The sequence below is a fragment of the Tiliqua scincoides genome, chromosome 5, assembly GCF_035046505.1.
Source record: "Tiliqua scincoides isolate rTilSci1 chromosome 5, rTilSci1.hap2, whole genome shotgun sequence".
In the NCBI taxonomy this organism is placed as follows: domain Eukaryota; kingdom Metazoa; phylum Chordata; class Lepidosauria; order Squamata; family Scincidae; genus Tiliqua; species Tiliqua scincoides.
This window is the reverse complement of record NC_089825.1, coordinates 49,455,445-49,482,827: the sequence shown is the minus strand read 5'-3', so window position 1 is coordinate 49,482,827 and position 27,383 is coordinate 49,455,445. Positions and strand designations below refer to the sequence as shown.

Sequence of the window (27,383 nt, the reverse complement as noted above, 5' to 3'; positions counted from 1 at the left end):
CCCCTTCAGGTACAGGAGACTTGTGTCCCAGTTCTGCTCAGGTTCTTAGCAAATCTGCTAAAATAGCTTTCACTACTGCCAGGCTCTATGGTACATTTTTCTGCCCTCTCTAATAAGAATATTTGGGTACAATGAACAGTGTTGTGAGGCATTATGGGGGCGAGGAGTGAGTGGCAACGGGCAGGGGTGGGAGGATAGGGGTGGATTGACGGTGGGTCCTTCAGTCTCATAGTTTGTTTATTTATTTGGAACATGGTATGAAAAAGGATGAAGATCACTGGCCTAGTTGAAGGCCAGTATTTCAGGCGAGGGGGGGGGGGAATCAGGCATCTGGGCCCAATGTCAGCTCTCAACGGCCCTGGTTTAGACCAAAGGTCCATCTAGCCCAGCATCCTGTTTCCCACAGTCAACAGACTTCATGACTAATAGCTGTAGATAGATCTGATAGACCTCTATGTTTTCAAGGAAGGTAAGAAATGCAATACTAAAACATGGATTATATTATTACTTAGAATACTTATATACCTCTTTTCAACAAAGGTAGTTCACAAAGCAGTTTATACAGCAGAATAAGCGGTTTCCTGTCCCCAAAGGGCTCACGATCTAAAAAAAAAATGCAGAGGAGACACCAGCAACAGCCACTGAAAAAGGTGCTATGCTGGGATTTAAAGAGACTGTTGCTCTTACCCTGATAAATATAAGGCGACACCACATTAGAGAGATGCCTCTTTGCCCAGTTGGTAAGGGTTAAGTATTTTAAGCCATTTGGCACTATTATACTCAACACAATCCTTTTGTGCATACTTTTACTATGTGTAGCACATGATGAGACACTGGTTGATGTGCTGTACAATTAGCTGCAAGTTGCAAATGGTTGTTTTGAGTCCTCCTCTAACTTTCCAGAGCTGTCACCACACTAGTAAAGGTATAGAGCTGAAAAACCACAAGGAACAACCTTTCCGCCTTTCTTTTCCAGGTAGCTATAGACTTTACAGCCTCAAATGGTGATCCCCGGAACAGCTGCTCACTCCACTACATCCACCCCTACCAGCCAAATGAATACTTGAAGGCTCTGGTTGCAGTTGGGGAGATCTGCCAAGACTACGACAGGTGAAAGACAAAACACTTGTATTTCAGAGTTTTGAAATGGCATTCAAATAATATGATATAACCTGGTGGGGGGATGCTGGTTATGGTCTCAGTAGAACACTATGCCTGTTACGCCAGTGTTTCCCAAATTGTCGATCGCAACCCACTGGTGGGTCATGTGCAGTGGGTGGCGAGCCCATGTGCTCTAGGTTCAATGTGATGTTCCCTGTAGCACTGCAATACCTTACTGGGAGGCCCCAGAGGCCTCTTCTGGTTTGCATTGGGGCCGTGACCTACTCCATTGACCTCTGCAGGCCTCAGAATGCCCTGCAGAAGCAATCGGAAGAAACTTTCTATTTGTGGTCACAACTTCTGGTTTGACCTGAAGTTGCTTCCATGGTGCATTCTTAGGCCTGTGGAGACAACAGCGTGGGTCGCAGGACCAGCACAACCTGGAAGTGGTCTCTGGGGCCTCCCAATTAGGCATTGCAGCACTATAGGGAGCACCGTGTTGTGACCCACCGTGGAACTGCTGTGCTACACTGAAAGTCTGTGGGGCTACAATCCTGGGATATGCTAACTTGGGAGTAAGCTCAACTGAACACAGTGGGACTTACTTCTAAGTAAACTTGCATAGGATTTTGCTGTAAACATTTTTCCATAATAGATCAGTATACACCCGGGGAGGCCCATACAGGAAGCCAACTAAGACAATCACTTCAGGCTGCAGATCAGCAAGGGCAGCACTCACCTCCATCTCACTTTCTGCTTCTACTACTCCTCCTCCACCTGTTTCCTGGACCTGGGGAAAAAATTGGGAACGGAGAAGAAGTGTGGGGGAGATTAGAGTTGTGAGTTAACTCATCCCTCTTGTAATTGGCTCTGATGTTGTAATGTATAAAACAGCAGATTCAATTGCAATTAAACCATGACTCTCCCCTGCCAACTGATAATTTCATGTCTTGTGTCTGATAGAGAAGACTAGGAGTCCATGAATGCTTATGCCACAATCAGTTCGTTAGTCTTGAAGGTACCACAAGTCTCTTTGGTTCTTTATGGCTTCTATCTCCTATTTAGGTACCCCTTTATTGTGCAAAGGTTTTATTTCCCATGTGCTCCTGAAATGTGGGATGGTGTCTGTCATATATGGTACCATGAACATACTTACCACACTGAAAGATCAGTTATCGCATTGGCAGTGAAAGCCTTGTCAGCCTGATGCTAATTAGGATTCTGGATCATTCTTGAGGAGCTTACTGTTGTCTTCCATGTATTACACAACAGGGTGCAGTAATTAGGCTGCTTCAAAGGACTGCTATTTGCATGGTAATGAAACCTTCTTTCAAAGGCCAGTGAAGGAGTGAAGTGGAACACTGCTAGAGTAGTGTAAATGGAGCTTCTGCAAATTGGAACGAAATCCCCTGAGAACCAGTGATTATGTGTGTGCTAGCAAAGGGCCCGGATAAGGACTGAGTGCTACTGAGTACTTTGCTTCTTCATTGTCCACAAAATCACATGGCACATTTCTTATTATAGTCTTAGGAATTGCATTTGCAGTCAAGAGAAAAGTTCTCAAGTTTTAGAACTCACAAATGCTTCTGAGAAGGAAGGGAGCACAATGCATCCTGGGTAAATTATCACAATGAAGTGTCCTATGCCTTCATAATGGTGCATTACGCTTTCCTGTCCCTTCAAAGTGTCAGGTGGTTTTAAAAGTCTAACAGCAACCAACTCCATCCCTCTCCCTCCCCGCAAGAACTGTTCCATACATTATGGATAAGAAAAAACGACTAATGAATATTAGTTGCAATCATGATTTGAAGTGATATGTCTGTAAAATGCAGAGAATAAAAAAATTAATCAGTGTTCCCACTTCAGGAAGTGGGTAGGTGACACTTTACAATGAAATAAAATATTAGTAGAAATGATGTTTTAACATGTGACTCTAATTATGCTAATTTATCTTTTTATAATTTAGTAATCGTATCGTTTTTATATCACACTGATACTCCCTGATCCTGCACACACATGTTGTGCTCAACATGTTGTGTATGTTTAGATGGAGGGTGTTTCCTTCTCAAGTTTTAAACAGCAGAATTATGGCCCAGTCCTATGCAAGTGGGTTGCTGCTGTACCTAGTATTTCAATGGTGGAATGTACCTTATGAATGCTGCAAATGGCCTGCTGGCAGCACATGGACCAGTGTGCTACTGGCCTGCCTGTGGCAAGACTGGAGCAGCCCAACACATGGTGGCAGCAAACAGAGTACCTGCCAAACCAGGTAGGTAGGCAGGGGTGTGGAACTGGGTGGGGGAGGGTCGAACAGTGCAGAATGAGGAGAGGGTGGGGGCGTAACAGAGGCAGGAGGCGTTGGTACCTGGTGTGGGCAACTTGTGGCGGATGCTATCTCCTCTAATAGCAGTCGACATGCCCCCTTTTTCTTCTTGGACTTGCACCAGCTAAGGAGCTGGTGCAGGTCTGAGGAGACCCATTCCCAATTGAGGGGCTTACAGGGAGACAAGAGAAAATGTTTTCCCTGACTTCTCCCAAGCCTCCCCATCTGCAGTCCCACCCATGCACCCTGCAGGATGCCTTTTTGGCATGGCAGTATAGCATGGGGTGGGGGTGGTGGATAGAATTGGGCTGTTCAATTCAATAGTACTGGGTAAATCCATCTCAAACCAGCATATATCCACTCAAGATCATTCCATTGGTATCCTTCAGTCTCAGAAGACTATGGTATCACGCTATGAAAAGTGGTTCTGGAACAGCTTTTAGTGTGGCTAAAATGGCCAATTCGGAAGTGACAATTCCTTCCATACTGGGGGCAAATATAGTCTGTCCCTGGTGTGTCTCCCTGGCTACAGACCTTCCTTCTTTGACTCTTTGCCTCAGTCTGTTGGCCAAGTGTCTCTTCAAACTGGAAGAGGCCATGCTGCACAGCCTGCCTCCAAGCAGGACACTCAGAGGCCAAGGTTTCCCACCTGTTGAGGTCCATTCCTAAGGCCTTCATATCCCTCTTGCAGATATCCTTGATCACAGCTGTGGTCTATCTGTAGGGTGCTTTCCCTGCGCAAGTTCTTCATAGAGGAGATCCTTTGGAATCCAACCATCGTCCATTCTCACGACATAGCCAAGCCAACACAGGCATCTCTGTTTCAGCAGTGCATACATGCTAGGGATTCCAGCTCGTTCCAGGACTGTGTTGTTTGGAACTTTGTCCTGCCAGGTGATGCCAAGGAGGCAGTGCATGTGGAAAGTGTTCAGTTTCCTCTCCTGTTGTGAGTGAAGAGTCCATGACTCGCTGCAATACAGAAGGGTACTCAAGACGCAAGCTCTGTAGACCTGGATCTTGGTATGTTCCGTCAGCATCTTGTTGGACCAGACTCTCTTTGTGAGCATCTTGGAGTACTTGGTCATGAATTGCTAAAACGATTCATGAGCTGCTGGAGATCTTTGGCAGAGTGGGCGGTGACAGCTGCATCGACAGCTGCAAAGAGGAAGTCACACAGACATTTCACCTGGACTTTGGACTTTGTTCTCAGTCTGGAGAGGTTGAAGAGCTTTCCATCTGATTTGGTCCAGAGATAGATGCCTTCTGTTGCAGTTCCAAAGGCATGCTTCAGCAGGACAGCGAAGAAAATCCCAAACAAGGTCAGTGCAAGAACGCAGCCCTGCTTCACTCCGCTTCGGATGTCAAAGGGGTCTGATGTGGAGCCATCGAAGACAACAGTGCCCTTCATGTCCTTGTGGAAAGACCTGATGATTCTGAGGAGCCTGGGTGGACATCCGATCTTGGGGAGAATCTTGAAGAGGCCGTCCCTGCTGACCTGGTCCAAGGCCTTCGTGAGATCTATGAAGGCTATAAAGAGTGGCTGCCGTTCCCTGCAGTTCCCTGCAAGATCAAGATCAGTTAAAAAGCCAAGGAGAATAAGAATGTCTAGAGAGGCCTTTTAGAAATAGTAAGTGTAAGGGCCTGGCATATTTCTCTCTTTTCAAAGTAATTATGCCACAACAGAAAAGGCCCTGTCTCAGGATCCCACCAACTGTATCTATCCAGAAAGCTGGACCTGGGATGATGTTCCTAGGAGTCGGATAGTTTCATATGATGCAGGTGTCCTTAAGGTAGCTTACTGCCCAATCCTATCTTCCCCCCACCACTGGTGCAGCCATGCCATAAAGCCATGCACTGTATCCAGCGTGTGTGGAATGGGAGGCTTTGGAAGGGAAATAATGTGGTCACAATAATGAGGTCCATAATGAGGTCACCTCCCATAATGAGGTCACAAGATATTCACAAACATTCCAATCACCATTGCGTTAGTGGTTTCTATGTTGACAATCAGCGCCACTTAAATAGTGAAGGCACACGTCTGTTCCTGGCTTTGATATTTTTCTTCAAGGCAGTCTTTACTGTCATTTTTTTGTGCTTAGCCTACACATTTCAGAATTCCTTTAGTTCCTTCTCCCAGAGCAGCTTCTTTTAATGTTAATCAGCAAAAATTGTGAGTGTCGTATCTGGATCCTGCTCTGTGAGTTAATTCATTAGTAGATGCCTTTCAGTTGTTAGCTTCAGAGCATGGGTATTCCCCATGTTCATTAATTATTCCTCTTGTAGGTAGCACACTTTCACTTTCTTCATGCACTTAAAGCTCAATTATAGAGACACACATTCTCCATAGTCAGCAGATTCCCCTTCCCTGAGCACCTCAGGAGCAATTTGTTAATTTTTTTAGTGTAAAACTGACAGAGCCGTAATTAAAGCCTGTGCATATATTTTAACCTCTGTTTTAAAACATTTATCATCTGATTGTGCAAAAATTGTCACTACACCACAACAAACTCATTGCAGTTTCTCAGGGCCCAGAGATTTTTTTTTTTAAATTATGTAAAGATATTGTCTTTATGTGCACTTTAAATCTACCATGCATTATGGGGGCAGCTGCTTGAAATCTATTCTTAATACTACTGGGAAAGTGCTAATGTTTTCCTCTTCCAAGAAGAAGGAATGCACATGAGGTCAAAGAATCTCTTGTAGGCTGGCATGGGGAGTAGCTGGCAGTTCCACAGTATGGGGGGGGGGGGGTGAACCGGGAAGGTGATGGGGGTCGGGAGGAGGCTAGATTGGGACCAGAAAGGGGGTGGATTCTTTGTGGGCACTTGAAATCTACCATGCGTTATGGGGCAGTTACTTGAAATCTATTGTTAATACTGCTGGGAGTATGCTAATCTGTTCCAAGAAGAGGGGATGTACATGGAGTCAAGAATTTCCTGTGGGCTGGCATAAGGAGTAGCTGGCAACAATATCTGCTGAATCCAAACCCCTTTCCCAGTCTCAGCTCTCAGACTGTCCCCATCCTGGGCTTGCTATGCCACTAACAGGAACAATTGGATGGGTGAAGTAGCTTCTTCCTGTTGTATCTAAGATGCATACAGTGAGCAGAAGTAGAACTGATAGCTGTTGTTCACAGTTGTGGAGCTTAGTGTCAATTAAACAAAATTAGAAGATAATAGAGTACATACAGCAAAGGAGCAACTTTTGCTAGAATTTAATAAAATGCCAGAGCCCTGACCTTCCTAATTCTGTACATTGCATTTATTACAGCAGAGACACAAGTCAAAACTTGGAAAGTGTGAGATGTCAGATGGTGCTAGTAACCAGTTAGTTTTTGGATTTCATTTTTGGTTGGGTATCTCCAAGATTGGTGTAGAGCACTGGTTCCCAATCCATGTTCCTTAAGAAGTGGTCCATGAGGACTCAGGGGGGGGGGGAGGAAGGATTGCTTTTGATCACTTCTAATGTCTCACCAAGTGAGTGCTCCCACACAGACCATCACAGAGGGCAGAGAACAGACCACCCAAAGCCACAGCTGGCACTGAAGTGTTGCCTGTGGGTGGTCCGTTATCCACCCTCTCTGGTGGTCTGTGGGGGAGCATTCACTTGAGAAACGCTTCCCGACAGACCACCAAAGAGGGTGGAAACTGGACTGCCCAAAGCCACAGCTGGCAACAAAAGCAGCGACCTACAAATCTTTTCTATAAATAATAAATCTAATCTAATTATTACAAATTTAATTGTATTTTTTGTGTGCAAAGGAGTGGGGGGTTGCATGTGATCCATGACGATTCTAATTTTTGCCTCCATGGTTTGTGGGCTCCTAAAGGTTGGGAGCCACTGGTGGAGAGTATGTTTTGTTGCCCGTTTTGTTAGCCCAGGGAATACACCAAGCTTGCAACTGCATGTCTACATGCCAGGGACGTGCAGTGTGGGTGGCAGCTGAGGCTGAACCGCCCCATCATAGTGAATGGAAAAGCACCACAGCTGCCTTGCCCGCTTACACCTGAAGAGGCTCTCCTTATACCTGAGAAGGCAGGTGTAAGGAGAACCTCCTCAAGTGTAAGAAGAGCCTCCTCAGATATAAGCAGGCGGGGTAGCTGTGGTGCTTTTCTATGGACAACAATGGGGCAGTTCTGCCTCACCTGCCACCACCCTCTCCGCACATCCCTCCTATAAGCACTATTTATCATGGAAAGGGCAGTAACTTGAATTGTTCTGCTTGGCTTCTTGTGCACTTTAAAATAAGTTGCTTAACCCAGTTTCAAATCCTCTTCAGCAGATCACAGGCGCTTTCAATCCTTTTGATCCAGTATTTGTTCTGAGTTCTTAGACTCGTGAATATTTTTGCATATCAATTCCTGATTATTAAACAGGGCTTCCCCACTTCTTCCAGCATTTAATCAAAGTGAAAGCAATCAGAAGGCAATTAGCATTGAACTGAAAATTTTACCACCTACTTTGGTTTTGGCATGCCTTGTAAAAATGTCTCATTACCATGTGAAAGAGGCTAGTCCTTCTTGCCAAGACTGATCCTCAGTATACTGCAGAAGGACAGTACAATACACTGCATTTGTCATGGCTTATGCATAGGATCTGTTGCTTTCTACTGAGTGAGTAAAAGCAGCATTCAACATGATGAGAATGCACTGGTTTCCAACTATGATCTAACAGAAGTCAATATTCTTTGCATCAGTTCCTTGCCTCCATCTTCCATTCAGTACTTACCTTGGAAAAGTACTAAGTTTGCAAAGCAACAAAAGTAAACCCTGTTTTTGTTGTGCGTTTAAATTTCAGTGATAAAATGTTTCCAGTCTACGGTTTTGGAGCCAGGATACCTCCGGATTTTAAAGTAGGTGTACAGGTGAATCTTCCTCATTCTCTTGGTGTATAGCACAATGAAAGGGTCACCGGGTAGAGAGTGCTTACCAGTGGGAACAAAACATGGCAGGCAAAGTATACAAATTCAGCAGGAGCAGTCGATGAATTACAGAAGCAATTTCAGAGCTCCCTGAGGAGTTTGTGACTCTGAGGCTCCCTGCAAAAATAATAATTAGGAGTGCTCAACCAACTTGGTCAATGAAGTTCAGCCTTTGGGCCTTCATATAAAATTATTCTCATGTTACAGAGTTCCCATGCCAATCAATTACCCCACCGGTCGAGATAATTTTTTCAATTTCCAGAAACTGCACCTTGGCTATTTAGGTTGGGTGTCAGTGCTTTCAAAGCATGGAATTAATTGTTCCTGAGAGGAAACCTTTTGTGAATGCATGGAAATGAGGAAACTGGGCTTTGGGATTCAAGAATGTGGAACAAGAACTAGTCAGAAGGTTGCTAGAAGGTGGCAACACAAGCAGCCTGTCACTGGGGCCCATGAGGTCTAAAAAAGGTGGCAGAGCAAAGCAAAAGCTGCAAGTGAGCAACTTGTTTCTGTAACAGTCAGAGATGAAATGAGGTGTCTCTGCTTAGACTAACCCTCCCAGGCTCCCAGCCTGGAGAATAGCAGGAAGGGGCAGCGCCCCTTCTATCATTTCCCTCCATCCCATCTTGTCTGGTCCACTGCTGGTGCCAGTGTACAGGCTTAGATATCCAGCCTGGTGTCAGTCAGGGACTGGTATCAAATGGGTCCCAACTGCTTACCCCATCAGGAGAGCTACTGCTTAGTATGGGGGATCATAAAATAAAAGACATTTCAGTGTGTTCAACTGAACAATTTAATGTTGGCTATATGATCAATAGACCATAAAAGGTTCTCACCCCACAGTCTCTGCCTAGAACAGTGTTCTTACTAAGCACATACATCATTCACTGGGCTGTGGCTGACTGACGCTTCAATTTATAGTAGCCAATAAAGTTGTTTTGATTGTTTTGACATAAATCTACCAACTATAATGGTGAAAGCACAGCATGAATTATGTTACATAGAGAGAACTTGTTTGAACCCACTATCTGCAAGAAAATGGAAAAGAGCTCTTGAGTTATTTTTCTGATCTATTGTTTTATTTAATTTTGGGGCATTTGCTTCATAGGTGTCTCATGATTTTGCCATCAACTTTAATGAAGACAACCCAGAATGTGCAGGTAACCATTTTGTTTGGGAAAACAAACTGACTTCTGTATTGGAACACATGTTATGGCTGCATTCAATACCATCTGTCATTAAGTTTTCTTAGAAAGAATGATGTAAGATGCAAGACAGAATCAGCCAGAAGTCATTGTTACAGCTGTTAGACACTATCTGATACAAGTGCCATTTCAATCAGCTAGTTAAAGAAAGATAATTTACCAGCTAAAGATTCCACCATTGGAGAACCACTATAGAAATTCACTGTAGAAGTTTCGTTTTGATTTTCTTGAATGCAAAGCACCCTGAGCACCTTGGAAGGACATGTTATACTTATTTTAAACAATAAAATAAAGAAATAAAGCTGGGCACAAGTATTTTTTGTAAGATCCAAATATTTTGTCTTCTTTTTCTTTCTCTTTTTCAGATATGCCCAACTTCCTTGATCAATAGGGTATTTATCAGAAAAGCACAGCCCAGTGGTACTCAACCTGTGTGCTATGGCACCCCAGGATACTACAGCAAACTCTCAGGGGTGCCACAAGTTTCCCTGGCAGCCTCTTTTTACAAGATCTGGGTGCCACCATCTTGGCCAGGCTAAGATCATGTGAGATCTCACGTGATTCTCACGAGATCTCACACAATTGCCACCATGACAGGGTGCCGTGACCACCATACTTTTGGGAACCACTGGCATAGCCCGTTGCTGTTTCACTCTAAGTAAATATTTGACCAAGGAAAATAAGAAAAAAAAATGGTGGCAAGTTATCATCAGCTAATAATTAATCTGTAGTATTCAAGTATGAACATTTCCTGGTGCCCTAACAATTACTTGAAAGTCTCTCCTGAATATAAGCCTCATACATTTGCAAAGTGTGTTAATACCATACAGGGCAGCTAATGTCTACAAAATGCACATTAAATGCTGCTGGCAAAGAGACGAGCTGGCTCATGAATTATATATTGCATAACATCTAAAAGAGGTCAGGTCAGCAGGGGGAGAGCAGCTTTGGAAAAAAAAAAATCTGCCAGCTTCACAGCTGTGCCGAATAAATTGGCAGGATGGTAGATCAGTAGTGCAAGTGAAATGGCATGAATTGCTTTTAAAAGTTCTTTGGAGGGGATGGAACTGACTGAAACAGTCCCCCCCCCACCGGTATCTTTTGCTTAATGTTTGTTCATTTATTTATTTATTAGATTTATAACCCTCTTTACTCCCCAGAGGGTACCCAAAGTGGCTAGCAACAATTACAATATATAAAATATACATAAAAGACTATGAAGTACAATAAAACTGTAAAATAGAGAATAAAAACTGCACTATTTGCACTAATCTGCACTATTTTTTTTTTAATGTAAAGGAATACAAGGAGTGGTTGAAGCATATCAGAATTGCCTCCCTAAGCTTCAGCTTTATGGACCCACAAACATTGCTCCAATCATTCAAAAGGTGGCGAAATCAGCATCAGAAGAAACTAACACAAAGGAGGCATCGGTAAGAATCACAGCCCCCTTTATCTTTTGGCACAGGTTAAATTTTTCGGAACCAAAACACACTGTCATTCCCATTATCATATCTTACCCACTCTTGTTTATTCACAGCCCCAATGGTTTATGCTTGGTGAAGGGATGGAGTTATTTCCCCCCTTTCCTTGCATCTTTAGAGTGTGCATTCCAATTTCACTTTTTAAGTATACCGGTGAGCACCGCTTTTTGATGCTCTGACCAGTGATGGGCTGCATATGCGATGCCACCACTGGTCCCTGCACACACACCCTCAAGCCTCTGAAGCCAAGGGGAGCTCTGCTCCCCTCACCTCCAGAGGCAAAGGGAACGCAGCTTCCTCTCGTCTTCAGAGGCTTTGTTTAGCATCAAGCCTCGCTTGGCAACAGGGGTACTAGTCCACATCCCTGTCACTAAGCGACACATGACTGTACAACTAGGAAGCCAGCGGGGGATCATTGTTTCCAGTTAACAAAACTGGTTTGAAAACCCGCCCAACCATGTGGCCAACTAAGGGTCCAATCCTATCCAATTTTCCGGCACTGATGCAGCCATGCCAATGGGGCATGTGCTACATCCTGTGGTGGCCAGGCCTCAGAGGCCTTCTCAGAGTAAGAGGACACTTGTTCTCTTACCTTGGGACTGCATTGTGGCTGCATTGACACAGGAAAGTTGGATAGGATTGGGCCTTGAGGCAGTAACCTCAGGTAGTAGATTGGCAGGGGGGCTCCCACCTTGGTCTGCCCTCTTACTCCACTGCTCCTCTTCTCTTGCTTGTTGGATTCCAAAAAGAAAAGAGCAGAAGCGGAAGTGTAGAACAGAGCAGAGTGATGGGCTAGAGCAGGGGTGTCCAAAGTTTTTGGCAGGAAGGCCACATCATCTCTCTGACACTGTGTCGGGGGCAAAAAAAAAAAGAATTGATTTACATTTAAAATTTGAATAAATTTACATAAGTTTACATAAATGAATATATTAAAGATGAACTTATATGAATGAATGAAGGTCTTGCAATAGCTCAAGGCCTATAAAAGGCCTTGCAAAAAGCAAGGCTGGCCTTTCCTTTGCTGCCACTGCTGCCTCACAGACGTGAAACAGCAAGCAATGGAGGGAGCCATCATCCCACAGCTCATGCGAAAGATCAAACAGTCACCCTCATGCTGAGAGCAGTTGCGTCAGGCCAGTGTGGGCTCCAACAAATCTCTGAAGTGCCAGGCTCATTGGAGACTGGGGGCTCCCTGAGGGCCACAAGTGACCCCAGGGCCAGGGTTTGGGCACCCCTGAGCTAGAGTGTCTCTGATAAACTTCATTTTCTGCTGTGTCCCCTCTTCCTTTTTGAATCCAGAAAGTAGCAGCAAGAGGTGCAACAGAATAAGCTGGTAAGAGTGTAGCATTTGTCATATTGCCTCTGGTACGGGGAGATCTTGGGCTGGCACTATTCGAAAGAGTATGATCTTATGTATGTGTCCTTAAAACAGAGGTTCCCTCATAAGTCTTTGTGGGGAAGGGGAGATGATGGTGACAAGATCACCACCATCGTGCCGCCAGCAGGGAAAAGGGTTTTCTTTTCTTACTGTGTTTGTGGTTACCCTCCAGGGAATGTGAGGAGCGGACCCCTTTGCAGTACTCTATGCACCCAGAAGTGGGTCTCAATCATGTGTTTTTTTTAGTGTTCTGAGGAGCAGGAAGCGCTGCAGAGGGGTCTGTGGGCTTCCTGCACCTCCTGGAGGGTGGCCACTATCCACAGTAAGAAAAAAATCCTTTTCCCCGCCAACGATCATGGCAATCGTGTGGCCACCATTTGCGATCATGATTGCCATGATTGCGATCATGGCAATCGCGTGGCCACCATTGCTGTCACCCTGCCCCTTAAAGAGTGACAGGGCTTCTTGGGCTGGGTGTCACAATGTCCCGATTTGAGAACCTCTGCCTTAAACACTTCATGGGAAGTAATGAATGATACAGCTACCCGTACATTTTTACCATATGGAACCATACCGTACATTAAATTCTGCACCATACCTTCCTCCAAACTCCCCTTTGCCATCCAAATTGTGTGCTGTTATCTCCTGGGTTCTTCTTTTTCATTTCCTGGGTAATGGTGGTGGTTGCTTTGGTGAGATTTCCCCAATGGCGTATTTGGGGGAAGGGAGCAATTGGGGAATGACTGTTATTTGAATCTGCCTAAGATATCCTTAGGTACATAACCTACTGCAATATCCTTGCATGGTAGGCAATAAGTATATACAGTTTTAGTATCTTTGCATCTTAGTATCTTAGACTAAATTTGCATTTTTAGTCTTCCCCTCATTAATTAAAATGGGGGAAAAGATGCCATGGAATCTCTGAAACATTCATTTGGCAATTTGGTGCTGGAAATAGATTAGCATTTGGATTTTTCTTCTTCAAACCATCTAGCAATATTTCATCCTGTTAATCCTGACGGACGGTGTCATCACGGATATGGCTGATACCCGCGAAGCTATTGTTCACGCCTCCCATCTCCCCATGTCGGTCATCATTGTTGGAGTTGGAAACGCTGATTTCAGCGACATGCAAATGCTAGATGGTGATGATGGTATCCTGAGATCTCCAAAGGGAGAGCCTGTTCTTCGCGACATTGTTCAGTTTGTGCCATTCAGAAACTTCAAACATGTAAGATTTATTGTCATTGTGTTCTCTTATGGAAGGTGACATTTCTTGATCAATAATGTTCTTGATGAGCCTCCCTAAGTCATGGAAACAAGGTTCGAGCCTCCCCAAGGATAATCAAGCAATTTAACAGCCCAATCCTAAAGGTGGCAGTGCTGCCAAGTTCAGTGGCGCCAAAGTGGCTACCACTGCATCCTGTAGCCCCACAGCAGCCGCAAGAAGTCTCCTCAGCCTGCAATGGAGCTTCTTAAACCTGTGCTGGATATTTTGTCAGTGCAGATTTTAGAGACTCCATGTTGGGCCTTCCAGTACAAACGGTGTTCAGGATCTGGCAGACAGGGCTCTGCTGGTCCCACCCCGTCCCACCCTGGTTCCTCCTGCTGGCCCAGAACACCTCCCCCAGCCCCCGAGGCCCTCACTGCTGCCTGGATCACTTACTTATCTCCACAAGGTTACTTACTTATCTCCATTGAGCTCAGTGCCGACTGGTTCTGGGCTGATGCTGGCACTGACTTGGCGCAGGGTGTCATGGATGTGCCTCAGGAGGTCAGCGCTAGCGCTAGCCAGGGTTAGGATTGGGCCCTAACAAGCACATTCTTCAAATGAAACAAAGATAGGCCTACTTAAAAAACAAGCAGGAAATAGGATCACATGAGAATACCTCTGTGCAATACCCTACGGTAGACGTGGTCAGGTATCCTGATCATGGGAAGGAAAAATCTCATTGTCACCCCTTTAACAATCTTGAAGGTCTTAAAGGAACCCATCTGGAGGCTGGCTGAGATGGGTAATGTCAATCAAATCCTTGGCATGTTTATAATAATAAGATTCCTACTGTACAGAATTGACCAGAAATATTAACCATTTTTTTAGCAGCACTTATCAAGTTTAGAATTTCAAAAGTGGTCTATCATATGGTGTGTGTGTGGGGGGGGGGGGGTCAGGTCCTGGATTCAAATGACACATTAAATTTAAAAAAATCCATTTCCTTTTTTAGAAATCTTTTTTTTATTTTAATTTAGACATGTTCTTTCCCTGTTGTGATAGCCACATTTTAAAAAGAAACTCAGTGCTATTGCATCTAATAGCATACTAATATTGGGCCCATAGAATGTGATATAGGGTGCAATCCTACCCTGCACTGGAACAGGCAAGCCAAGAGGCTTGCAAACTTTTCCCCTTACCTCCGGGTAAGCCACCCTGGCCCCAGTCGGTCAGGTGAGGTGGCCCAAGTCCAAGGAGAGCGGAGCGACTTGATGCCACTCCAAATTCCCTGGGAACAGGGCTTGGGATCCAGCATAACTGCTGGATCCCAGCCCTACCTCCCACTCCCCACCTGCTTGCCCCCAGGTCCGCCCACTACCCACACTCCCCCCCGGAATACCTCCCTCCCACCTCCTCCCCACCCACCCCAGAGTCTTACATCAACCAAGCTTGGCTGATGCAAGACTCGGTGCCTCCATCAGCGTGGAAGCTTGTGCCAGCCTCCACAGATCGGCACACAGGGCCAACTCATGAGTAGGTGCAAACGTGCCTTACAGCATGTTTGCGATCCTCCTGGGCCGGCACAAGAGACTTGTGGCAGCCCAAGTACTTTTCTGGATTGCGCCCATAGTTTCATTCCTATTCAAGCTTCAGCCGAAAGTTCATATTTACTGGATAAATACATTAGACATCAACAACCCTCCTAGGCTAGCTATAAAACAGCATTAACAAGGCACATCTGCAAACTTCTCATAGCCAGCACGACAATTCTGCTCCTATCCCTAAATCATTATGTGCAATTTTTCACTATGTATTGTAAAGGTGCCGAAAGGGGAGTTATTTACAATTTGGTGCCAGACCTGTTTTCCATTTATTGAACAGATACGTACTTCTAGGAAGCTGAGCAGCATTTTATAGTTTTGTTTGTAGTGTTTTCATGTATGCATATAAGTTCCCAAAACAAAGCAAAATTGAAAAAAATAAACTAGATCAGTGGTTCCCAAACTATGTGCCACAAGCACCCCAGGACTCTGCAGCACACTCAGAGGGGTGCTGTGGGATGTTCCCAGTGGCCCTTCTTCCCCGCTCGCTAGGCCAGTCTCGCACAATTGCATGTGATTTCATGTGATGGTACCATAGAAGAAGAATGCCTTGACTGTGGTAAGTTTGGGAACCACTGAACTAGATGGTTCACTATTATCATTAAAATTAATTTTCTAGTGGGGTATGATGAAAGTAATCCTTTTTGCAGCACATTTTACATTAGTATTTTCACCTCATTTTGTGGTTTTCTGAGAGTTCAAATAATCTCTGCTGGAATGGATGGATGCTAGTGCAGTTCTGGCTGGATACTGAAAACAGTGTTTTTCAGCTGGCTGAATTGCATGCATGCGTGCGTGCGTGTGTGTGTGTGTGTGTGTGTGTGTGTGTGTGTAATTTAATCAGCTCCAGGCTAAACTACTGTAGACACCCGCCTATAAGTCGATCCCACAGATAAGCCGAGTTCAGGTTTTGAGCCAACAATCATGGAATTTTCTATGACTCTCGGATAAGTCGGGGGTTAAACTTAGGGGGGTGTCTGACTATAGTTTTGTCTGATTTTACTCGAGGCCAGATCCTGAAAAATAACCCACCACTAATTGTTACCTAAGAACTGTAGTCTCTAATTTATTAAAAACATAGTAAAAGATCATGATACATTTTTATTCTTTTTAAATTCTGGTCTTCATCACTTTTTTGTAAGCACTATCAGAGAAAGTGCATTGTAAACAACATACCAGTAAAACAGTGGCTCCCAACCTGGTATTCATGTACTCCCAGGGACACTCAACAGGACCTTTAGGGGTACTTGAAAAAGAATGGAATAATGGTAGAATAAGGCAGGCCATGCTCCAGAATGCCTTGCAAGACAGGAATGCCTTGCAAGGACCAGCAAGGCAGGAAGGGAGGTAGCTAGTTGGCTGTGAAAGCCCCACCAATAGCTAGTTTTTGGTCACCAATTCATCTATGAACCAGTGATTGAAAACCAGCAGAGTAAAAAAGCTGAAACATAATATGGAAAGTGATCAATCACCCAGAATTTCTCAGCACACTTCTGGTGCAAAACAGTGCAAAGGCAGAGTCTTCTGTTCTTCAAACAGATAAAAAGAGAAAACACTGTGATAAATACATGAAGTCTGGGCTTTCATATGGAGGAGATGAGGGCTTGTATTATTAATTACAAACATTTTGCTAATATGAAGGGTACAATTTATGGAAATGGGCTGCCAAGGGATATGCCAGTGAAAAAGGTTGAACCATGGATCAAATCCACCTTTAAGGTGTCTGGTGTGTTAAGCCAGAAGCTCTACGTACAACATACAACCCATAACACATAACTGGGAATGTGCAATTCAATTCACAGCAGAGAGATGCAGCTGCATATATTTGCAACCCTTTTTACTCAGAAGTAGACCCACTGCTTTCCATGGGTGCTATTCTTAAGTAAGGGTGCATTGAATTGTAGCCTGCTTCAGATGGAAAGGAGAATTCCCATCCTGGTGTTTCAAAAAACAGACCTGCTTTGCAAGCATTTGCCAAGCAGAACCAGGCTGCAGCAGAAGGAAGGAGAATAAAAGGTTAACAAATTGCTTCTAAGGACCTGAGCCTGCCTGCTGCTTGAGAAACTTGTCGCCTGTCTGCCCTTGAGAAACAAAACTTTTCAAAGTTGAGAGGCTTTGCCCTCTGAGTGACCTGGAGATACCGTGAAGTGATAATTTGAGCTTGATTACTTGGCAAAAATTTCAGGTACTATAGGCGAGCATCTACTGTAAGTGATAAGCATGAATCGTAGTTGAAAAGATAAGCTGTCACAATAAAATAGAGGAAATGAAATCTCTGCTCTCCCTCAGTTTTCTCTGACTTTTTTTACAGCACAGAAAGCAGCTTTTCAGCAATAGAACTGTCTATGTATACAACAGGCAGCCAGAGAGAGGTTTTTCTCTTTGCTTTCAGCATGGGTGCACTATAGTCCATTGCTTCAGGGACAGGGGGCAACAATGCATTGAGCTCCTCATAGGGCAAGACCACTCCTTCCAAGCATCTCTTCATTTTGCTGGTTTCAGGAGCCATACAATGAGCAAGTGAGAGGAACACTGATCCTTGTAAAAAAATTCCAGCTTGGTAAGCTGGCTCTGGTAGGTGGGCAAAGCAAGGCTCTGAGCTAGTTACTAGCTGTTAGTGGAGTTTCTAGAGGCTGCACAGTAGCTAGTATTGGGAATCCAGCTTGGACTCTACAGGTATTTGATTTATAAAACAACAAAGAATATGCACTTTCTAATGACATTAGAGAGTGCTTGTCATGCATTGTTTTAAGTCCTGTTGACTTTAGTGGGAAACTATGGGCTGGCTAGATTGTAAGCGTGTAGAACAGAACCTCAAACAAACCTTTGTCAATTAGTTTACATGAGGCATAAATGAACTTTTGTGTAAAATAGATTATAATGCCAATAGGAAATCTGCACTAGCCAAGAAAACACCGTAATAGAGCTAGAAGTAGACATTACAGCTAAGGTCAATGCAACAGGTATGATGTAACATCATAACCCTGAGTTTCTTTGTCTGCAAACTGCAACCAATAAGGTGGTATAGAAGGCTGAAGACTTGTAACGTGATGACATCATGGATTGTGTCATTGCAAAATGTTATGAGGGAGAGATGAGGAGTAGACAACACTTATAGCTGTAGTCATTAAAAGGGATCTGTTACATTTTCTATCCTGAATCAAATCAATGGCATAAATAAGGAGGGAGGTTCACAGGTGCTTGTTACTAAAATGTGTAAAAATTTTACACATGACAAGATGATTCACAGCCCAAGGTCCCCTATGCTGTAGCATGCAGCCATGCCAATGGAGTGTGCACTGCATGTTGTGCTGGGGGATGGACAGACCAGAAGCCAACAAAGGTAACTATCTTTTTACATACCCCACCATTCCTTCTGGTGGCCTTTGGGTCTCCGTGGATCTCCGCCTCTCTTCCTTTCCTGCAGCTTCCATCCCCCTTTCTCTCCTTGAACTTGCAGTAATGAAATCGCTAGCACAGGTCCCAGGAGACCCATTGCAGAGCAGGAGGCTTTTGGAAATGTAAAGGGATTTAAATCCTCTTTTACCTCTAAAGACTTCCAAGCCCCCTCTCCCCAGCTGGATACCCGTTTTGGGCACTATTGCATTAGCCAGAGGGGTATGATTGGGCTGTAAGAAAACAGAATTATCTGAACAGTAACATCCAAGCTACAGAGAATACCTATATGTACAACCTTACGTATGGCCACAGATGCTGAGCTAAACTGTGGTGGAACACCCAGCACCTTACAGTCCTGACACTGTCGTGCTTTTCTTATCACTGTTGCTTAAGAAAATGGTCGTTCCTGTTGCCCAGAAGTGAGTTAACCGCTGTTATTTTCTGCCATTTCCTGCAGGCATCCCCAGCTGCGTTAGCAAAAAGCGTTTTGGCTGAAGTTCCTAATCAAGTGGTTGACTATTACAATGGGAAAGCGATTAAACCAAAATGTATGTCAGAGTACGAGTCTTCCAGGACACTAGCACCATGAATGAACTTCCCTGGACACTTTTACAGCTTTCAGAACTACAACTACTTATAACTACTGTACTTAAATGAAAATAGCACGTTTTGGTGATTTTTAACTGAAATAATTTTTTTCTTTTGCATGTGTAGCCTAAAGGTTTGCAGGTAAAGTTAAGCAATTGTACTGTTGAAGACTTTTTATGAAAATAAACAAATGACATTATAACTCTTTACATTAAGCATGTCGCCTTGAAATGAAAAAAAAAAAAGTTATCTGTATCTGTTTTTTATACAGGTTTGTTGAAATTTTGCTAAATTTCTTATTATCTTTACACTGTAAAGCATTTTGAAACATTTACTGGAAGTTGATAGCCAAAATGTCTTTTGGGTTTATCTGCTATGAAATGAAAAGATTTTTCAAAATGGCAGATGCATGGACTGTATTTTGCATGTTCCAAAATAAAAACAACACAGTTTTTGCAGTTGTTGTGTTTATTCTCTCATGCCACAAGGCTGCCCCCTCAAAACGTCTCACCAACTCTTCCATGCTTTGAATGATAAGATTTTTTTTTTTTTTACAGATCACTGCAAACCATTTTAGACAATTACACCCCCAAAGCATGAATCTATTATGTATGTAACAAGCAAGAGCTTGTACGAGATGTGCCCAAACATAGCCCGACTACAGGCTTTGGGGATGGAAAATTCAAGGGTGCGCATAGTTTCTGTAATGGCAGGACAATATAGTTGCTGGAATACTTTGTGATGTGCAGGTATTATCCAAAAGGCAACATGCCATGTTAACAGCCATAACGATGGCTAGATGTTACAGAACTTGGTGGATTATATTTTGGGCACATCAGGTCACATTTCTAACATTAACATTTTGCTTGTTCCTTTAATTTCATTCACACTGCCGAATGTTGTGTGGACAGCCCGAGACCAATTCTGCATGGCTTTGTTTGTTACCATCAGGTCACTGGACAGTTTATTTTCATAAAGGCCATTTGCTTCCTTTGAGGCCTGAAGTACCAAAACAAAAAAGAGAGTCATGCCACCTAGCAAAAAGAAAAACCTCCACAAGACAATACCAGTTGGTACAAGAGAAGGAAAGATTTATGGAGGAAAAGTCCTTCACAGGTTACGAGCCATGATGGTTATACGCATCATCCTGGTTTTAGAAGTAGGCTACCCCAGAATGCCAGATGCAAGGGAGTAGCAACAGGATACAGGCATCTTGCTGTCTCATGTGCTCCCTGAGGCATCTGGTGGGCCACTGTGAGATTCAGGAAGCTGCACTAGATGGGCCTTTGGCCTGATCCAGCAAGGCTCTTTTTATGCTTTGATGTCCTGCAGCTGCAACATGGATCAAGGTAGCCCACATCCTACTTATTTCAATTCTATCCTGCATTTCACTACACTGTCCCAAGACAGCTAAAGAAATTTACAATAAAATTAAAACTTTCAATTTAAAACACTTAGGGCGCAATCCTAACCAACTTTCCAGCACTGACATAGCTGTGCCAGTGTGGCATGCACTGCATCCTGCAGTGGGGAGGCAGTCAAGGGGGCCTCTCAAGGTAAGAGCATGTTTGTTATCTTACCTTGGGGCTGCATTGCGGCTATGTCAGTACTGGAAAGTTGGTTAGGATTGCTCCCTTAATTTCAAACAGGCTGCCCCCAACAATAAAACACTCCAGCCACAGTAGATATATACCCTATATAAGAAAAACCAAAATAATTATGGAGCCTGTTTATATATGGTTCTTCAGACAGGGTTGCATGGATGCGTTGGATCTTTGTTTATAGAGTTACATGCTTCCTATCAGCGATATGTAACCCACTCCTTCAGTGTTAGGCTGTAGCAGAAACAGGTCTGAGCCACTCTGAAACAGCTAGCAAGAAGACATCATTTGGTTGCTACCTTGTATACAGTCCTGCAAGAGTTTACTCGGGAATAAGTGCTGAATTCAATGGGATGTATTCACAAGTGTGCACCAATTGGATATGCAGCACCAATTGGATATGCCCAGGAAAACTGGGCAATTTGTGTAATGCAGCTGCATCCAACAAAATGAGTTGCCTCCATGATAACAGAAATGGAGTTTAAATGCTAATTTGATGCTAATTCCCTGCCACAAAGTAGAATCTTCCATTGTTTAATCTGTGCAGCTCAAACTACACTGCACTGCAAGCAGAGAGAAGGTCTTTGCAGAGCCTATATCTTCAGATGACACAAAGCCAAGCAGCCGCACAAAATTTAGGAATGTGTGGAGTTGCTTTTGGTGGGAGAAAAGGATCTAGGTGTCTACATTAAGCAGAGTTACAAAATGGGAAGCTACTTTTTCCTGAAGTGACCCACCGACCTCTGCTAGATTGTTACTGAGAAAAAAAGGAACAGAGGAAGAAAAAAGGTTTCAAAGCTAAAACACGTTACAGTTCACAAGCATGTACATCTTGATTGGTTCTACAAGTCCTCAGTGGTATAGCTAAGGAGAATTAGGGGGGTACCATGCCTTTAGGGCAGAGTTTCTCAAACTGTGAGTCGGGACTCACTAGGTGAGTCGTGAGCCAATTTCGGGTGGGTCCTCATTCATTTCAATATTTTATTTTTAATCAGTTAGACTTGATGCTCCCATGGTACGTGACTGCATTTGGACAAATGTTATAGATCTATACTTTTAACTGGCTACATATATGCTTTTAACAATGATAGTCAATGGGACTTACTCCTGGGTACATGTGGGTAGGATTGTAGCCTAGGATTGTTAAAAATTTTCCTGCTTGATGATGTCACTTCCAGTCATGACATCACTTCCGGTGGGTCCTGACTGATTCTCATTCTAAAAAGTGGGTCCTGGTGCTAAAATTTTGAGAATTACTGCTTTAGGGGGTGTCTTGAAAGCCTCCGAAAGGCACTTCATCGAAAACCAGAACTGCTTTTTGGAAGCCTCTAAGACACCCACTCAAGGTCCCCAATGTGTGGGTAATCAGTGCATGGGGGGCTGTGAAAAAATTTGGGTAGGGTGTTATGAGGGGCATGGGGGTGTTAAAAATGTTTGTGCCCCCAGGTACCAGATGCCTTAGCTATGCCACTGCAAGTCTTAAACTCTGGAACAGTGAATCCAAGGGAATTTCCTTTGCACAGGCAGGCGAGACCTTGTGGCATGGTGGACTCCATGCTGGTGGCCAGACCTCATGGAGATATATCTGCATGCTAGGAGGAGGAGGGAAAGAGAGAGAAGAGAGGAAGGAAGCCAGGTTGAGACAGTCCCACAGGTCAAAGAAAGACAACATAAAGGTCTGGGACATGTAGCCTCTTAGTCTTTGGGGGTACAATGCCTCCTTCAAGCCTGTAGGGGGCAGTGTACTGACACTACAGGCTTGAAGGAGGCATTGTACCTCCAACTGCCTTAAACTGAGCCAGGTACTGACACTGCCCCCTACAGGCTTGAAGAAGACATTGTACCTCCAACAGCCTTAAACTGAGCCAGGTCATTGCTCCTAAGGAAATCCTTGGAGTTTTCCTAGCTGGAGATGCTAGGGTAGTATGTGCTTTACCACTGAGCTAGAGATTCTCCCCCAAAAGAAACTGGGACACATCTGCATGGCACTCAACATGAGATCTCTATTGCATGCATATTTATATAGCAATTTCTAAGCTTGCAGAGGTGACTAACAGCAGAGTTCGATGCGTGTCTACTGAAAAGTAAATGTCAGTCTGTTCAATGAGACTTGCTCCCACGTATGTGTGTATAAGATTGTGGCCTGAGCATTATTATCCTATAATTCAACTAGGGAAGACTGAGGTGGAGAAGAAGAGGCTTGCCTAATAACCCCTGCTAACTGGGTAAGAGGTGCTTTTTAAGTAGGTGCTCTTCTTTTATTTAGCAGGGGAAGAGTAGCTGGCCCTCCTCAGCCCAGCAGTGTCTTTTCTAGTGGCTGTCTGCTGATGTTCTTTTGCATCCTTTTATATTGTGAGTCCTTTTGTGACAGGGAGCCATTAGTTGTTTGTTTGATTTTCTCTGTAAACCGCTTTGTGAACTTTCCGTTGAACTGAGGGCCCAATCCTATCCAACTTTCCAGCACGGTACAGCTGCCGTGCAGCCCCAATGTAAAAGACCAAACATTCCCATACCTTGAGGAGGTCTCTGTGACTGCCTCCCCATCACAGGATGCGGTGCACACCCCATTGGCACAGCTGCCCCACACTGGAAAACTGGATAGGATTGGGCCCTGAGTGAATTCATTGCAGAGGCAAGATTTGAATCAGGGGTATTCTGACTTGCAGTTCAGTCTCTTAGGCTGCAATCCTAACCACACTTTCCTGAGAGTAAGCCCCATTGAACAAAATAGGACTTGCTTCTGAGTAGACCTAGTTAAGATGGTGCCCTTAGGGTCAAACTCAACATAACTCTAAATATACAGGTGCAGCCTATTTATCCACAGATTTTTTATCTGCAGATTTGTCTCAACGAGAATAGGGTGGGGAACCGAAAGTCACACACACCTTTGCCTCCTTTGGTCTGCACTGGCATCTTGATCCATTTCCAGGCAGCCCAAAACACTGCAAAAAGGCTCTGCCTCACCCAGGCAGGGAAATAACCCTGGAGCCCTGGAAGAGGTTCCCCTTGCAAAGGAACAGTAACAGTCCTGGAGCCCCTGAACCAGCAAAGAGGCTGAAGAGGGGAAGTGGGGGCAAAAAATCTCTGCAGCCAGAACACGTGCAGCAAGGTGGAACTCACTCACTCACATAGGGGCAGGTGTGGTAGCAACAGAGGGGATTGCTTTAAAAAACCCAGGGAGTGTTTGCCAAATTCCCCCTCCCATTGAGATGGTGCAGGTAATCACCGACACAAGCAACACCCCCCCCCCCCATGGTGCAGGCTATCACGGACAAAAGCAAGCCTTCTCACCAAGCAAAGCAGGAGATATAGCCTACAATCCTCTCCACACTTTCCTGGGAGTAAGCCCCATTGACTGGAATGGGGCTTACTTCTGAGTAGAAATGCATAGGGCTGGACTCTTAAAAGATCAGCATCCCATGTGAAAGAAGCCAGGCAGCTGGCAATGGGGAGGGCTGAGTACGGAGCAGAGGGAAGGGGATTGATAACAGCTGCCTTAGTTTCCTTCCATCCAGAAGTCTCAGGCTGCAGTGTATTTGCATAACTCTATGGAATTGAGCACATATGTTGAGTAATTGAGAATTGAGTAATTTGTTAATCCTGCTGAGTCATGGAATGGAACTAACAGGGATAAATAGGCTCCACCTGTATATGTTAGGTTTCCAGGACTTTTTTCCCCCCAGGAAACTGTGTGGGAAGGTTGATGAAAATCGTCAAAACCACAGCATGGTGGGAGGGGGTGCTGGAAAGGCTTCAGTATTATGGTTTCATACACTATTTCCTCACTCTCTCACACACACACACAAGTTCAACTTCAACTTCCATAGTTAGGGTCACATCTGATCTTAGACCAGCAGTTTTCAAACTTACCACTGCTGTGATGCCCTCAGCACCTAGAAGCAAGCCACAAAAACACAAAGTGTGTTATGCAGTAACATCACCCCCACTCACTTCCAGGTTTGGAGGCTTAACACAAGCATCCAAACACCAGTGCACTATTTTTGTACCCTGCAGCTCTGTCCATTGTTTGGAGGCTCACCCTGCGGTCTCCCTTCTGGGGCAGTGCGCAACCTGCCACAGCCCAGCAAATGCCTCACAATGCCCCAGGGCATCATAACATGCTTTGGTAACCTCTGCCTTAGACCCTTAGCTACTAAGTCAGTTTGAACACAGCATTGAAAATGGCATTGTTAGCTTCAGAGTCTGAATAAGGAGAGGATTGCTCCTGAAAGTTAAGAAGATGCACTTCTGCTCTTGTAAAACTCAGGCCCAAGTAAGGCAAGGCTGGCTTTTAGGCAATTGGGGCAATTTTGCCCAGTTGGGCCCCACACATAGTGGGGCCCAGCTCCTTCCCTTTGGCTGACCTCCCAGGTGCCCATTCTGCAAAACCACTATCCACCTGCACAGAAGTAACCTACTTTTTTTCTTGCTCTGGCTCCATTTAAGAGCTTAAAAAACTAGTAGATGGGGCCCCGCAAAATTAGAGGGGGCCCCACAAAAGTGTTTCCAATTGGGCCCCGCAGCTCCTAAGGCCAGTCCTGAGAAAAAGATTGTCACATGAGGCAATAATCCCCATCTGCAGATGGCAAGCAAGATTTCAAGATAAAAGACAAGCATGTAACTGAACGTAAGTAATGTATGAGGTGATGTGAGACAGTGTGTTCAATGCTTAATGGACTGTGGCACACAAGGTTTTAAAGTAGGGTTTGAAATTCATTCTACTAGACAGAATGACTCAATTCTGGAAGATATTAAAGGTTTGGATGAGAAGAAAAATCATTAAATATACAGCCATAAGCCACAAAGGAAATGTTTTTCTACCTTACATTTTGCAGGCTAGATTTCTCTTTCATGTAAGGCTGCTCTGCTGTTAGGTTGGCCAGGTCAGATCTTTAAATCAAACATTTCAAAGCATATCTATAGACCTTAGCACAAACGTCTCATTTTAATATCCGTTTCTATTGGGAAATGTACAGTGCCTTTACAACAGAAATCCAACCTCCCTCCTCTGTCATAAAAAGTCTCTCAATTATGTCATCATGTTCAGAGTCAATTTAGAAGTAATTCAGTTGGTTTAATGTGTACGCTAAGCTCTGGAATACATAAAACAAGAAGTTAGCTTATGTGGTGAACTGGTCATAACTAAAGCCCCACCACAGGTGACCAGCATGACCATCCATTTGGGGAGCATGGGGGGGGGGTCTGTATTTTGTGGTTTAGGGGGAAGGAATGGCACTTAAGGAACTTCAGACAGTAGCTGTGAGGCAAGGTGACTTTTGACCCCAGACTGTAACCCACATGTGGAGGCCACTGGATGGATAGCCCAGTACAAACATAAGAAAGAATCATTTTGCAAGTCTGATTAGAATCTGACTAAAGCATGGAAACACACAGAATGGTAAAGAGCTGCTTGATTTTATTAAGGCTAGTTTGACTAAAGATGCTTGGGCCCCAGAGTCTGGAATGTAACTCAGATAAGTAAATACCAGTTTTGGGCAGTTGACCTTAGCAGAGACAGAGATGTCTTGGCAAAAACATTCACTCACTAATTAAATGCCTGTATCCCTGTAGCTTTAACTGTAATGCTTTAGGAGCAAAAGTATACATATGGAGACCAAGTGACCCTTGATACCAAACCAAAGTACGTACCCAAAGTAAAAGGTCACAATAGTTATACAGAATTAAGATATAGTAGTCATTAGAAGTAGATCTTAAGGAACCAAAGGGTTGCTTGATTTTAGAAAAGAGTTAAGAAAAGACAAAGAAGCTTTAGTTTTGCAGAGAGGCTCACAGGTATTCAATGTTTGGATTAACACAGAAGAAAGGTAAGATAAAAGGACTGTATCAAGACGCGCTAACGAGATGTGCGTGAAGTTCTGCCAAGAAACGGGTCTGAAGATCTGACAAATGTTGGTCTTCACACCTGTCTTTGAGCATTGTGTCATCTCTTTTAATGAGGGTAGTCTAAATCTTGTCAAAACAATTTTTAATTTAATTGATGGATGTGAAAAAGGGTCAACAATGGGTCAACACTGGGTAGATGATGTTATAGCACACTCTACTGGTTTTTGAACACTTTGTAATTCAATATGTTTAATTGTTTAATTTTACCTTTTATGGGAACCGTATCCTGAAACAAGCCTATCAGGTGTCTCTAAAGTTATCTATAGCCTATTAAGCAATTGCTCTCAATGATTAGTGACATGAGTCCCTTGAGATGCCCACTGCTTGCAATGAAATAAAGCCTGCAAACTTTCACTCCTGGGTACCAAGATTACTTGAGTTGCCTTCTTTCTACCTTGCAACAGCTGGGCGACTTTAGAATTCCATTCATTTAAATCAATCTGAACATGAAACAATGATTAAGCAAATAGCCACATTCCCCCCCTCCCCACCTTTGAGAAACCAGTGATTCTAACTCTGTTCAGTGTTAATTTGTGCTAGCCTTCCCATTCCCTCTGGCATTTGTCTGCCTTGCAAAATGCTCTTCTCAGCCGTGCTTTTAAGTCAACCATCCTGAAGTTCCCCAAATGAAATGAGCTGAAACCAAATGCTTTTTCTGTTGGAAA

General features: G+C 44.0%; 1 protein-coding gene across 1 annotated transcript in view; it reads left to right on the top strand.

Moving 5' to 3' along the window:
• Positions 1–19,214, top strand: part of CPNE4 (copine 4) — a 136,884-nt gene extending 117,670 nt beyond the window's left edge. The window contains exons 10-15 of the mRNA XM_066627186.1: positions 977–1,110; positions 8,222–8,276; positions 9,454–9,505; positions 10,850–10,983; positions 13,407–13,643; positions 19,083–19,214. Of these exons, the coding sequence (XP_066483283.1) occupies positions 977–1,110; positions 8,222–8,276; positions 9,454–9,505; positions 10,850–10,983; positions 13,407–13,643; positions 19,083–19,214 (744 nt within the window). The remainder of the gene's footprint in view (positions 1–976; positions 1,111–8,221; positions 8,277–9,453; positions 9,506–10,849; positions 10,984–13,406; positions 13,644–19,082) is intronic.
• The last annotated feature ends 8,169 nt before the right edge of the window (positions 19,215–27,383 follow it).